The sequence below is a fragment of the Capra hircus genome, chromosome 28, assembly GCF_001704415.2.
Source record: "Capra hircus breed San Clemente chromosome 28, ASM170441v1, whole genome shotgun sequence".
Lineage (NCBI taxonomy): Eukaryota > Metazoa > Chordata > Mammalia > Artiodactyla > Bovidae > Capra > Capra hircus.
Window position 1 is genome coordinate 19,465,984 of NC_030835.1, and position 13,788 is coordinate 19,479,771.

The 13,788-nt window shown below is 55.5% G+C and overlaps 1 protein-coding gene across 10 annotated transcripts in view; it reads right to left on the minus strand.

Moving 5' to 3' along the window:
• Positions 1–13,788, minus strand: part of COL13A1 (collagen type XIII alpha 1 chain) — a 153,781-nt gene that overhangs the window by 50,374 nt on the left and 89,619 nt on the right. For 8 of the 10 annotated variants that reach the window (XM_018042567.1, XM_018042560.1, XM_018042562.1 and 5 more), the window contains 6 exons: positions 12,160–12,186; positions 11,333–11,359; positions 9,439–9,495; positions 4,391–4,498; positions 1,771–1,797; positions 1,037–1,072 (listed from right to left, as the gene is read on the minus strand). In XM_018042567.1, the coding sequence (XP_017898056.1) occupies positions 1,037–1,072; positions 1,771–1,797; positions 4,391–4,498; positions 9,439–9,495; positions 11,333–11,359; positions 12,160–12,186 (282 nt within the window). The remainder of the gene's footprint in view (positions 1–1,036; positions 1,073–1,770; positions 1,798–4,390; positions 4,499–9,438; positions 9,496–11,332; positions 11,360–12,159; positions 12,187–13,788) is intronic. The other 2 variants (XM_018042564.1, XM_018042563.1) reach the window with 1 other exon arrangement.

A 13,788-nucleotide genomic window follows, 5' to 3' on the forward strand; every position in this document is an offset into this window, starting at 1 on the left:
ATGGTCACAAAGGCTTTGCCACCCTCCCACAAGAAGAACAGGGGCTGAGTCCTCCCACCCTACTGACTTGAATGCTTTGGCTGTGTTACTTGCTTTGACCAACTGGACCTCAGAAAATGTGATGCAAGAGATGCTTTTGAAAAGCACTTGTGCACTGGGACTCGCCTGTTTTGAAAGCTGACCTGGGCCTGCCATGCTGTGAGGAAATCCATCTGCCCTACACTAGGGGCTGAGAGGCCACGTGGAGGAGAACAGAGGAACCCAGGCCACAGCTAGCGCCAGCCCCAGGCATGTGGACGAGGCCGTCTTGGCCCCCCAGCTTTTCCAGCCACCATCCCATGTGACTGCATGAGTGAGCCCCGAGGAGACAGCTGGCCAAGCCACAGAATCCTGAGAAAGAACTGTTTTAAGACAGTCAGTGTGGGATGGTTCGTTACACGGCAATAGAAAACTGATACACTTACCCATTCACCAGGATTGAACTCAGAGGCTGTCCTCTCTCTGACGACTTCCCGAAATCCTCCCAACCTAGAATGAATTTCCCTGAACCCCCTACCCCAATATTGGCACGGCGCTTTGGGATGGTAGTGGTTAGTGCAATTGCCTTCACTAGGGTTATTTGTGTAGGAATTCTGTCTCTTTGGCCTGTGAGTGGCCAGACAGCAGAGTTGGGACCTTCCATATCCCCTACCATACTCAGAAGCTCTGCCTGGTCCCTGCTTACCAGGCCCTCAGGGGGCAGGTGAGAACCTGGTCTGCCTTTGCAGTCACGGCCAGTTGGGCTGGCAGGGGACACATTCCTGGTCTGAGGTCCAGCAGGGCCACTGACTTGCCTAAGGCCCTTCCTTCCCTCAGCCTCCTACTTCCTCAGTGGAGGCACAAACCCTCACTTAAATTCAAGACTTTTGAGGCCCCTTGCTGATGTGTGTGCAAAAGCATGTACGAACCAAGTCCAGACCCTGTGTACACTGTGGTGAAGCCCTACTTGGATAGTCACCTGGTGGAGAGTGGGTCCTCCCTTCCCCCTCCTTCTTACCTTCCGGCCGTGGTAGCCCTGGATGCCTGGGTCTCCCTGAGGGGAACCAAGATAAGGCCATTAGAGGGGTTTTCTTGCTGCACCCCCTCCTCCACGTTACCATCCCTCTTCTTTCCAATGACTCCAAATCTTCTGACCTCCACCTCCAGCCAACCTTGGAACAGTAGCAGGGACTGTTTGACTTTTTAGAACAAGTCCTTGTCTTGCAGAGGCTGAGGGAGGAGGGAAGGGTCAACTCGGCAGGGGCACAGGACCCCTGAGGGTCAGTTCTGGTTCCACCACGGGCTCTCTGTGGCACCTGGAGAAGTCACTTCCCCGGGACTCCAGCTTCTGCGTTTGTGAAAAGGCTGGCTGGATCAGTGCTTTGCCAGAGGGGCTCCAGCTTCAAAGGGAGACTCGAAACTGGGCTTCCAGATAAGGTTTCGAAAGGAACCGGATGGCCCCTAAGGTCCTTTCCAGTTCTGGCCCCTTAGGGGCCACTGTTTTACTGGGATGTTGTGACAATATCCTGGGCACCTGAGTTCCCAACTCAGAGCACGATCTGTTTGGAGAGCAGGGCCGCATCTTCCATACCAGCCACAGCACTTGCTTGGCCTGAGCCCATGAAAGTGCAATCCTTTTGGAAGTCAATCAATTCCCTCTCAGCCCCTTACTCAGTACCTGTCAGCTTGCCACCCTCTACCCACCAGGGAACTTTCCCACCCACTCGATGCATCACCCAGAAGGACCCTCACCTTCGGTCCAGGAGGCCCAGGTAAGCCCTGCAGAAGCAAGAAGAAAGGTGAGTGGAGATGGATTCCACTGGCAAATGGTGAGGGCTAAACACGTTAAGATGGTGCAGTTGGTAAGGAATCTGCCTGCCAGCGCAGGAGATGTAAGAGACACGAGTTCGATCCCTGGGTCGGGAAGATGCCCTGGAGTAGGAAATGGCAACCATTCAAGTATTCTTGCCTGGGAAATCCCATGGACTGAGGAATCTGGCAGCTACAGTCCATGGGGTTGCAAAGAGTCGGGCATGACTGAGCACGGACGCACACAAACACATTCACAGTGGAGGCTGTAACGGGCTCTGGATGCGCTAGAGAACAGATCAAGAGGGTCCTCAAAGGGCATCTGAAACCTGCTCAGGGCAAGTGGGGACAACAGGCTCCTGTCCCTCTTTGGAGCCACATGGGAGCCTCAGGCATCTCTGCTGTGCTGAACCGCTGTAAAATAGGTCAATGGCATCATGTGAAATTGATAGTATGTTTGGTCCAGGTCCCCACCCACCCACCTCCTAACTAGAGCCGCTCCCTGGAAAGCCGACCTTGCCCAGCAGAGCTTGGGTTTTGCCTTTGGCCCTGCCAGCTTGCAGGGGAGCCCTCTGTCTCCATTCCCCACCCCTGGGGCGCTGTGACCACAGGAGCCAGCTTGGGGGAAGTGGTGTGAGCCCTGCAGGAGCCCGAGGGAGAGGAAAGGGAAGGCAGGCTCCAGCGTGGTCTTGGGCGTGGGTCTGGATGGCAAACACTGGCTGGAGAAAACCATGATGCCTGAGTCTGGCCTGTTTCAGTTGGTTTCAAAACATGAGTTCTGGTTTTTTTCTTCATAAACAACCTAACAAAGAAAACTGCCTGGCTTGGGTTCAGTGATCGGGAGCCCAGTGTGTTCGGGTGAGGGCCGTCAGGAAAGAAGTGGATTTTGAACACTTTTTAAAATTTTGGTTTATTTTCTTGGCTTGGTTTGTTTGGTTCAGTTCTCCAAATTCTGCTTCCTTTTAGGTTTTCTGCTTTTCCATCCATCAATCCATGGAAGTGAGACTAACTTCCCTCCCCAGGGTTCTGGGGAGAAATCATGGAACTATTTAAAATCCGTTATGGGAATCAAGCTGAGCAGGAGAGCTGGCTCTCCCAGAAAGGTAGGTTTTCACTCTGCTATGCTGCCTTCTGGTCAAGCTGGCTGCCCTGGTTGGCCAGAGCTGTCAGCCAGCCTAGGGGGACTCTATACAAAACCTTAGCCTTGGAAGCCGGGGTAGCCGAGGGCCCAGGTGTGAAGCCAAGTGACCTGGAATGTGGCCATACTCATCGTGGGCTACTTGACAGGGGCACCCCTAACTCAGTAATTCCACTTTTGGGAATCTATTGCCATGAAATCTTTGGAGATGTGCATACGCATTTATGTTTAAGGATGTATATTACAGAAGGGAACCCATTAACTACACTGTAAAGAGACCCAGCAGTCCTAAAATCTGTATCATGGGAGACTCCTGACGTAAGAAAGGGCATGGTGTACGAGATTAACTGAAAAGAGTAACAGGATACAAAGTGTTATGTTATTCAAAACATCACCAACCTGAAAAACGTTTATGTGCAAAGAAGTCTAAGGAGAAAAATGGAAAGGGCTCTCCCCAGCGTGAATGATGGGGAACCCTGGGTATGGGAAAGCAGACAGTTTAAAACTTTTTCTTCGTCTACGTTCCAAATTTTTCACAATGGATATATGATGCTTTCGTCATACGAAAGAAAAACACTTAAAAAAAAAATCCACGTGGGAAAAACATTATCAAACAGACTGTGTCCTTAATCCCTCTGCCTCTAATAACTGCTGACATTGGTCTTAGCTCTGGGTAGAGATGCATTTTCTCTAAAGAAGAAGTCCAGGGTTTTCTGAGTTACTCTGCCCTGGTGCTTTCTTGCATGAAATAGGGCTGAGAAAGAGTTGGGGCTTGGCTAGAGCTTGCAAGCAGATGACCCAGTGGACACTGGGACTGACCTATTGCCTGAGTGTGGTCTTGCCCAGAGGGGTGTCTGTTGGCTCCCCTGGGCCCCTCCTGGCAGTGGTCCAATCCGCAGGCTTGAGGCAGGGGCCTCTTGCCCAACCGGGTGTGTAACTTGGTTGGAAAGTGGCCTGGGAACAGGAAATCCGCACACACCAGCAAAGGCGTGTCTGTTAGGGATGCTAGGCCATCAGATGCCCCCTTGCTACCTCCTTTAGGACACATCGTCCCAACTCAAGTTTTCCTAAGCCCAGGGGGCAGGGGACATCAGCGTGGTCCCGGGAACTTTCCCTCCAAGCTCCTCTCTCCTGAGGCTGGGAGAGGCAGGCCTGCTCATGGTTTCCCCCCAGGAGGCAGTGGCTGAAGAGGAACACATGGTCCCATTATGTGTTTTCAGAACCAGAGAGCAACCGGTGAGCGTGACGGGGATGGGCAGCTCCCTCAGGAATGGGGCCAGCCATGCCCCGCAGCCTTGCCAATGTGTTTCTGCCCTTTCAGCGGGGGCCCAGAGTCCCATTGGTTACCTAGTTCCCAAACTTCCAGAGAATTCAGGGGATGAACTTGAAGGAGAGGAGCTGGTGGAGTGCAGGAGGGGTACTTACCGGTGGCCCCATGGGCCCTGGCAGTCCTGGGTGCCCCAGAGGTCCACTCGGTCCGGGAGGGCCTGGTGGCCCTGGTGGGCCTTGGATGCCAGCCTGGCCCTGTTCACCCTGAGGTTGGTGGAAACAAGTGTCAGAGAGGGAGCCCTGGGCTGCAGAACCGTCCCGCCCCAGTGCCATGCACCCGGTGAGGCCCCGCCGTGGGCTCTGGGGGAGGCGGCAGTGACGTGATGTGACGGTGCGGTGGTGGCGACGCATGCAGAGGCCGGTGGCGGTGAGGAGGAGGCTAAGACACTAGGCCTCCAGAGGAGAGGCTTCCAGAGAGATCTGCTGCGTGAGCTGTTGGTCCCCAGGGCACAGCCCTGCTGCGGTGGCAGAGGCGGAGGAGCGGGTGAGTGCCTCCCGGCCCAGCCGAAGTCCTGTCCCCAGGTCGGTCAGATGACCAGGGTCCAGCCGAGGTGGCTGGTGGCCTCAGCCTGCCTTGACCTCTCCCTGCGTGTGGCGAGCCCGCCATCTCCGCGCCCTGGCCTCCCAGCCTTCAAATGAGAACAGCTGCTCCTTGTTTCTTGTCACATTTTGCCATCTTCGATCATCTGGCCCAGAGGATCAACTGAGTCCTTAGGTCAGAGGCCACAGAATTTTGTTTAGCTCACCAAACAATTGGGCAATAGATTTTATGTAAATATATATATATATATATATATATATACACCTTGGTAGCTTCTGCTGAAAAAAATGGAGCCTGGGCCAGCTAGACCCACACTGCTCGGGGGCCGCCATCAGCTGGGGTCTCCGGGTCCCTCAGGCCCCACCCTTCCAAACCATTCTGTGTGCAGCCAGCTTTGTCATTTGTGTGATCTGTGCCTGACCTCAGAGGACAGTTGAGTTTGCAACCCTTTGTTTGGTTGAGTTTTGAAGGTGTAAAGTGCTTCGTGCCTTTCTGGAGTCACTATTATTATTCTTTTTCCTTATCCTGAAGCCTTTGCCACCCCACTCCATGCAGGTGCCCAGGGTGGACCCAGAGCCCAGGGAGGTAGGGGTGGGATCGTGTTCCCTCAGGAGGAGGAGAGAGCCTGGTCCACGTGACCCAGCTCTCGGGGCTGGGGGCCAGCCCATGTCATCCTCGATCTATGCAGACCAGCGTTGTTAGGTTGCTTTCTCCACGACCTCTCTGGGGAGGTTCTGGGTTCAGCTCTTGCTGAGGGGTCCAGCCCTGCAGACAGACTCAGGTAGAACAGTCTGGCAGGTGTGAGTGCTCCAGGCTGGGATGCAGGAGATCCAGGTGGCCAGACTCCAGGCCAGACCACCCTTCTCAGTGTGATCTCAGTAATCCTTTATAACACTGTACATAGAAACGGGGCCTGATGATGCTTGCTGCAAACCCCATATCATAAATAGGAGTGCACAACCTCAGAATGGGAACTCAGATTTTAGCAGCATCCGCTTGAACCGTCTCTCCAATGGGATAACCTAGGACAGAGGGCACCAGCAGTGCCACTCTTGGCCTGAGCTACATCCTGCCACACACTCTAAGAATCCACTTAAGGGCTCGAGAGTCCATGGTGGAGAAGGCAGGTGCAGAGATGGGTCCCAAGTCCCATTTTACAGAGGAGAAAACGGAGGCTCAGAGAAGTTGGGCACCCTGACCAAGGTCACATGGAGAATTAGGGGGGAACTGGAATCAAAACCCAGAACTCTAGACTTTTCTATTCATTCCAAATAAGCCCCCAGCAAAAACTGTTCACCATCCAAATTTATGCACTTTGGCAATGACCTTCAACGCCATCTGCTAAACACATCATTTTTTTCAACTAATGTTAAACCCAATGTTTAAGCATCTTACAGAGCCTGTGAAATCAATATTGGTTTATTGATTGGAAATGGACAAGCCTTTTTGTGTCCCACGGTGGCCGACAGAATAAAAACCTTATTCTCAAGGCCGAATCTGTAGCAGGAAAGACAGGGTTTCCCTAGTTTGTCTCTACTTTAGAAATCAGGTCAGGGCATCACAGAAAGCTCTGGTGTATCCTCCTCCTGTTCTTGAAAAGGGAGGCAGTAGCATGCCTCGGCCCCTCTCAGTTTCTTCGTCTGTAAGGTGGCGATGAGGATGTCAGTTCCACTGCATGGTGGCCCGTGTGGGATTACGTGGGATAATCCGTGTAGAATTCTTACAACAGAGCTCGGAGCCCAGCAAGGGCTCAATGCATCGCAGTCAGTGCGACTAGGGCCAGGAGGTGGGTGATGGGGGCCGAGGCAGATGGCCACTCTGAGAGCAAGGACTCAGCTCTCCTGAAATGGGGTCTGACATGGGTAGGGGTGGCTGAGAGTGGGGTGGGCCTGGTGCTTCTCTGAGCTGCCAGTGAGCCCCCTGAATAACCAGGCGCTGGGTAAGCGCTTGGAGCACATGGAGGCTCTCGAGGATTCGGCTGGTGTAATGGGATATGGAGGCTTGGGTAGCACACGTGTCACGGGCCCCTCTGTATTTTTAGCCATTAATTGGAGTGATTTTTCAGCCTTGTTCAATCAGATGCCTGAACATTCAGGCCCCTGGGCTCCTGAGTCAGCCCAGATGTTGGCTCCAGGCCCTGCTGTCAGGCTTTCAGAGAGCGTCTCAGAGCCCTGCCTCTTCCAGCACTCCTGCGACCTTGGGGTCCACCTCTGACCCCCAGTGTGAGCAAGACTAGGGGTGAGAGGGCAGCCATGGAATTCCTGGCCTGGCATCAAGCTGCAATGCCTCTGCCTGGATCCCTGGGTCTGTGCTCTCTTGCTCTTTGTTCTTTGTGATCTGGTCCTATCCCAGCCTCCTTGGCTTAGTAAGGCAGGAAGAAGGAAGCAGTTGCCCACAATGATTACACCTGTTGGTTGTGGGCTACATTTCCTCTGCAAATTCCCTTGCTTCTCAAACTCAGGTTACAAGTGATTGGATGCTAAGCAATCTGCATTTCTAAATATAAAGGGTGTAGGTCCAACTGAGAGAGCCCTGGGTGTGGGGTCTGCAGACCCGACTGCCAGTTCCAGCTCTGCCTCTTGCTGTTTGTGCCACCTTGGGCACAGATTCAGCTCTCTGAGCCTCAATGTAATTTCAGCGCTTAAACCCTGCCAGGAAGTATTCCCAGTGCTCTGCCTACACAAGAACCCTATACAGTAAGAACCACTATTGTTCTCATTTTACAGATGAGAAAACAGAGGCACAGAAAGGTTAAGTAACTTGCCCCAAATTGCATAACTAGTAAGAGCTGGAGAATGTGGATGCTCTGCAGTTTACTGGCTGTGTGACCTCAGGTAACTTACTTAACGTCTCTGAGCCTGATTTGCTCATCTGTGAAACAAGGATGATCAAGCCTAACTCATACAACCACTGTGAGAATGTAAACGAAAGCAGGTGGTAAAACGCATAGCCTGGTGACTGGCACACAGCGGTGGCTGTTTTGCTGGCTGTTGTGAGCAGTAACAGTGAGATAGTGGTTGAGGCTTCTGGGCCTGGGTGTCGTGCATCTATCTCCACGTGTACGGCATTTGCAGGTCCTTCTTTGTCTAATTTAATGCAATGGGAGTGCAGTGAGATCCTGCTTTTGCCAATAGCCCTGGTGGCTCAGATGGTAAGGAATCTGCCTGTAATGCAGGAGACCCAGGTTTGACCCCTGGGTCAGGAAGATCCCCTGGAGAAGGGAATGGCCACCCACTCTAGTATTCTTGCCTGGGAAATCCCATGGGCAGAGGAGCCTGGTGGGCTATAGTCCATGGGGTCGCAAAGAGTCAGACATGACTGAGCAGCTTTCACTGTCGCAGCCTCAGCTGGTTCGTCAGGGCCCAGAGACTCGCCAGCCCCTGGGAAGCCCCGTGTGGTCTGGCCAAGGGAGGTGTCTACCTGGAAGGTCCGCCTTTTAATGACTGGGGGTGGAGCCAGCCGCACTGAATTGAGGAGAGGCAGCAGCTGAGGAGAAAGATGAGTTGGAAGGCCAGAGGGTAGAAGCCAAAGATCGCAGGTGTTCAGGAGGGTCGAAAGTCCACCAGGAAGGCAGGGTGGCCGAGAGGGAGGGAGGAGAGGAAGAGAGAAGAGAGATTAGCGGGCTTGAGGCACTGGAGGGAGGGCGTGGACGGGCCGCTCGAGGCTTGTGGGTGCAGCTCTGAGCTTGCCCTTGGAAGGCACCCCATCCCTGGGAGAAGGCAAGCCCTCGGGGTGTTGGCAGCAGCACTCCCCAGTGGGGAGGGGGCCCCCCGGCCAGGCCTGCCCTCCATGGCCAAGCCGGGCCGCAGAGCCCTCCTGACACACTGCCCAACGTTGCACTGCCAGGCCCTCGGGTCCCTGGTCGTGGACAGAGGCTGCAGGGCTAGGGGAACAGACTCTGAGGCTCTGACTTGGGAGCCGCAGGATCAGCCTAAATTGGTACTTGAAGCCAGGCTGGTGGGCGGCCACCCCTGGGTTCTTTTTTCGGCTGGACGAGAAGGGCTGGTGTCAGCGAATCTGGGGAAGATGGTCAAGGGCAGAGCCGAACCCGGCTCCCCAGGGCTGAGCAGGAGGAGGGTGTGACCAGTGTGGGCACCAGCTCAGTGCTACTGAGGCCTCACCCGGGGGCTTGGAACATCGAGGCTGGACAAAGACGTCTCTGGCATGTTCAACCACTTTTTGAGGGGGCTGGGGCGAGGAGAGGCAATCATGTTAGCTAACGCAATTTTCATTTCTGGAAATTCTGGCTGCTTCCAATCTTTCTGTCCAGTGGAGTTGAGCACCCCACAGCTTTAGGAAGGGGTTAAAACCCATGTGAAAACAGAGGACATATAATCCACCTCTTGTTTCTGAAAGCATTGTAGCTCACACAAGGTGGCTGGGAGGAGCATTAAGAAGCAAGGGCTGCTTGGGCTGAGGATGCACCCAGCCAGAAACCCGGGAGCCCAGTCAAGGCCTTTCTGGGTCATTGCCACCTTCATGGGTAGCTGCTTCGTGAGGAGCCCCAGCCTTCCCACTGGGGCCTGGGGATATGCAACGTTGGGCTCTGTGTCCATGGAGCCTCTCACCAGAGGGGCCCAGAGACCTTTCAGAACCTACAAACCTTCAGAGTAATTATCTGGTTGGAGCGTAGAGCTGCTAGAGAGCCACTTAGGTGCTCCTGGGGTGGGGTAAGGGGTAGGGGTTAGGGGAAGACAGGGCAACAGGGAGAGTGAATGCCAGGCTCAGATACCAGCTCCCGCTCCCAGGGCACCCCAGACACCCACTGTCCACCTGGGCTCCCCCTCTTTCCCTGGGGATGCTGCAGGCTGGCACAGAGGCCCAGACCACCTGGATCATGTATCTCGTGGGCTGGGAGGCCTGCTACCCACCTCAGGCCTGCAGACCCTTCAGAAAGGCAACAGCCCCCCTACCCGAGAAACACCCTGCTTTCCTACCCACTTCCAGATTAATGGAAGGTGCCAGCTGCCTTGCCCTGCCCATCAGCTGGATCCCCAACTCCACTCTCACCCAGCCTGACTTGTTACCCACCCTGGCGCAGTCATAACCCTGGGTTTCTCTGCAGCCTGTGGCCAAGTGCTGGAGCCTTCCATCCCTGCTGGCTCCCTCTTCCTGGGTTGGGCTCAAGGGCAGAGTCCCTCCCTTCTCCCTGCCCCATGCTTAGAGCTAATGACACACTGTCAAAGCGGCTACAGTTGCGTTGTCTTTGCTGCTGGGGGATGCTGTCTTTTTTCGGGTAACATAACAATCCTGTGAGCCCATCGTTTCAAATAAACACAGCTGACCTTCTATTATTGTATCGGGATCAGGCTGGCCGGAACACCAGGGCCCCTGACTCCCTGGAGCACATGCCGCCGACAGGCTGGCTCTGCCTGCACTGCCGCCGGCCTGCCTGCGCCCCCTACTCAGCCTCGGCCTCACCCCTACCCCAGCCACTCACATTCAAGGCTGCACCCTGCCCCCGGCCTCTCTCTGGCCTGGGAACCAGAGGTCAGCACCTAGCAAGGCCCTCCTGGGGCCTTTTGGAGCCAGGTTGGTTGACTCCGAGTCTGGCTAGTCTTTCTCTCCACTCTCTGAAGTCCCCTGCCTGGCAGGGGTGGATGGCCAGGGTGGCCACACTGTGTGTGTTGGGGGGCACAAGGCAGCCCGCAACAGGGGGATGGACACCTAAAGATGCCTGTCATCCCTGTCCCCACTGCCTGCGGCTGAGAGTGGCGAGGGCAATCCACAAAATGAGGGGTGTCCCAGCTCACTGGGGCTCTTGCACCTTCACTCCCCACTGCCCCTCCTCAGCCCCGTCCCCGAGAGTGGCTCTCAACATTAGTGCACACATCTGAGGGCCCTCAACAGGACTACAGCAGGCTTTGGGCTCCGTATCCTGCTGTGCAGCAAGGGAATGGAGGAACTGGATCCGGGGTGGGGAAGAGCAGGACACTAGCCCTGAAAGCCCCACCCCACTTGGAGGGGCTGCCTTGACTCTTAGAGGCAAAACAAAGACTTCACTCTTGCACTGATAGTCAGCTTCCAACTATCTCCCAGCATGCAGGTCTGGGTCATCCGAAACAATGACTAACCCAAAAGTCCCTGTGATTTGGCCAGGGCAGGCAGACAGCCGGGCAGCCGGCCAGACAGACAGACACACAGAAACGCCGGGTAGGGAGCCAGACCCAGACCCACACAAGTTGCACAGCCTTATGTTGAAGGCCACTTGCAGAGGAGCGCACAGCCAGGCACTTGGAGCTCCAGATACACACATGCTGGCGGCTCCCAGGCCCAGCCAGCATGGGGGTAGAGACACATAGCTCTGCACAAACACACACACGCTGATCACCAGGCGCAACCCTGGGGGCCGGCCACCGTCCTGCCCCCATCATGGTGCTGCTCTGTCTGCTGAGTGCAGAGGGTCTGTGTGCCCCTGGCCCCAAGCACTGTAGGGAAGATGAGGCCAAGCTGGGGGCTGTGCCCCAGGGATGGATCAGTTTTCGGGGTTCACTTACCCGGTGTGGGTACTCGCCACACTGACCCTGGGGAAGAGAGGGAAGGAGAGGAGGTGTTAGACACTTGTTGGGAGGTGGACCCTGGGGGGCAACCTCAGGACCCGGGGACACACCACACACACGCACACACACCACCAGCCTCCGGGCTCTGTCTGATTCCCTCCCTCATGCCTGCTTGGCAGCGGAGAAGAAACCCCCAGGGCCTGCCTGCATGTGGCCCCATGGAGCCAAGGGCAGGACTCTGCCACCTTACATCATGGGCTGTAACAGTGGAGTCAGGGCTTGTGCTTCAGGCCTGGCTGGGAGTATCTTCCGGAAAGGTCCATCCTCTGCCTGGGCCCTAAACAGGAGTCCCTGGATGGGAATAGTGGACACCGAGGCAAGGGCCATGGAGCCCTCAGACATGCCTTCTTTGAGCTGAGGTGCCAGGTCCCTGCACCATTCATCTGGGGGCAAGCCCAGTAGAGCCCCCATCAGAAACTCAAGGAGACAGAGCACCTAGAAGGCTGGGAAGAGGGCCAAGCCAGGAGTTTACAAAACAGACCCCCTGAAATCTTAGAGGCTCATGGGAGGTGGTCAGGAAATACTATGGGGGTGGCAGGTGGAATGCGTAGAGAAAGAGGCTGAGAAGGGCCAGGCTCCAGGCTGTCCCCTTCCCTCAAGAAAAGACCCCCACTCAGGGCAGCCTCCCTTCTCTCTCATATACTGAGCGCCACAGTGGATTCCCTGCTTCTGTTGATAAAAACTGAAGTTTGAAAATAACCCTTTCTACCTGTTGGAAGACTGCTTCTTGAGATGAAAGTTCTAGAAAACCCCCATCGGCTTACCTTTTCTCCCTTTTGTCCTTGAGGTCCCTACAAAGAGATGGAAATCAGAGAGTCAGAAACCGAGGCTCAGGACTCAGGGCCCGAAGCCTCTCTGCTGGAAAGCCCTGGGGTGAGATACCAACCGGCTGTCCCCAGAGACCCGCCAGACCCTGAGGGACAGAAACACCCACAGGTGAGTGGAACGAAGAAGACATGCAGAATCAGTCATGCAGGCCTGCATGGGATCATGCAAGAAACTTTTGGAAGGCCTGAGTCCTGAAGGCCAGGCTTAGCCACCCATGTCTGGTCTTCCTGTGCCGAGAGAGTCCAGCTGTTGTGGCCCAGCTTCTTCATCCACCGGCAGACATGACTAGGCGTGCCCTGCTCCCCGCACTTGACTACGATGAAGAGCAGGTGTCATCTTTCATTTATCCCTGCACCTGCCAGCATCTTGTGGGCTGGCCACAGTGGAGGCTGCATGGACGTGCGGGACAGGGCTCTGCTACTGCCAGGCGCCCTGCACTCTCAGGCCATTTCCTCTCAGAACCGAAAGTACATTCTAACTCCTACCCTCCGCAGCCTCAGCATCAAACCCACGGAGCCAGAAGGGCTTCTGGGGACACGGGGGCTGGGGCAATGTTCCAGACATCAGGAATTCTGGAGGAAATTTTGGCCAAAGAGATGAAGCAGGAATTTCTTCTCTGTGTTCTGGGTTCCTTGGAGGAACATAAGGGCCTCAGAGCTCCCCTCCAGCGGTTCTGGTCAAAAGCTCGCAGGGCTGAGAAAGGAGGCTGGGTTCAGGGTGGACCCCAGTTCTCTGAGGGGGATGCAGCGTCCAGCTGGCTCTCTCAGGGGCCTGACCTGAGGCCGGGGCTGAGAAGGCCTCACGCTTGGCTGGTGTGGAGTGGAGAGGGAGATAGAAGGCGCCCCTCGTTTTGAGGAGCCCCCTGGGGGCAGGCTTTGGGACATGCTGAGCTCACGCCCACGCCGGCCCGAGAGGAAGGGGCTGGCGTCGCTCCTTCTCCCAGACGAGGTGATGGAGACGAGGCCCTGTGGCTCAGTGAGCAGTGGCAGCACTGGGACCGTGAAGGTCCAGCTGCATCCACTCTGCTGCATGCTCGAAACTGAGTTGGAACCCCAGGGGGCAGGGCTTCCAAACTTGGCTGGAGTCACAGGCAGTGCCTCAACCCCTGGGGCTCTGAGGTCCCTTCCAGCCACCATCCTGAGGGCCTGTGAGGGCCCGTCTGCCAGGCCAGTCTCTGTAGGGCTTGGAGACCTCAGGATCCCCATGGACAGATTCATCTGGGTGGATGAAAGGCCTCCTTTTGTCCCTGACTTGCTAACTGGGCCAATTACCAAACTGGGAGATTCCCAGGAGGTTGTGGGAAGGGACAAGTGGTCTTTGGGACAAACCATGTGTCATCCCAACCCATGTGGTTGACCAAGTGTTTAGTATCAAGTTCAACAGACTATGATGCATCTGGCAGGGGACTGAACTGCAGGGGACCAGGCCACCTTCCCTGGTTACAGAGAAAGGAGTATGATGAGAGAGGGAGGTCCAGGGACCCAGCAAAATTACCCGAAGGTTTGGGACTGCAGAGACATGGAGGATTGAGTCTGGACATCCCAAACGGTGGCCCATGGGACAAT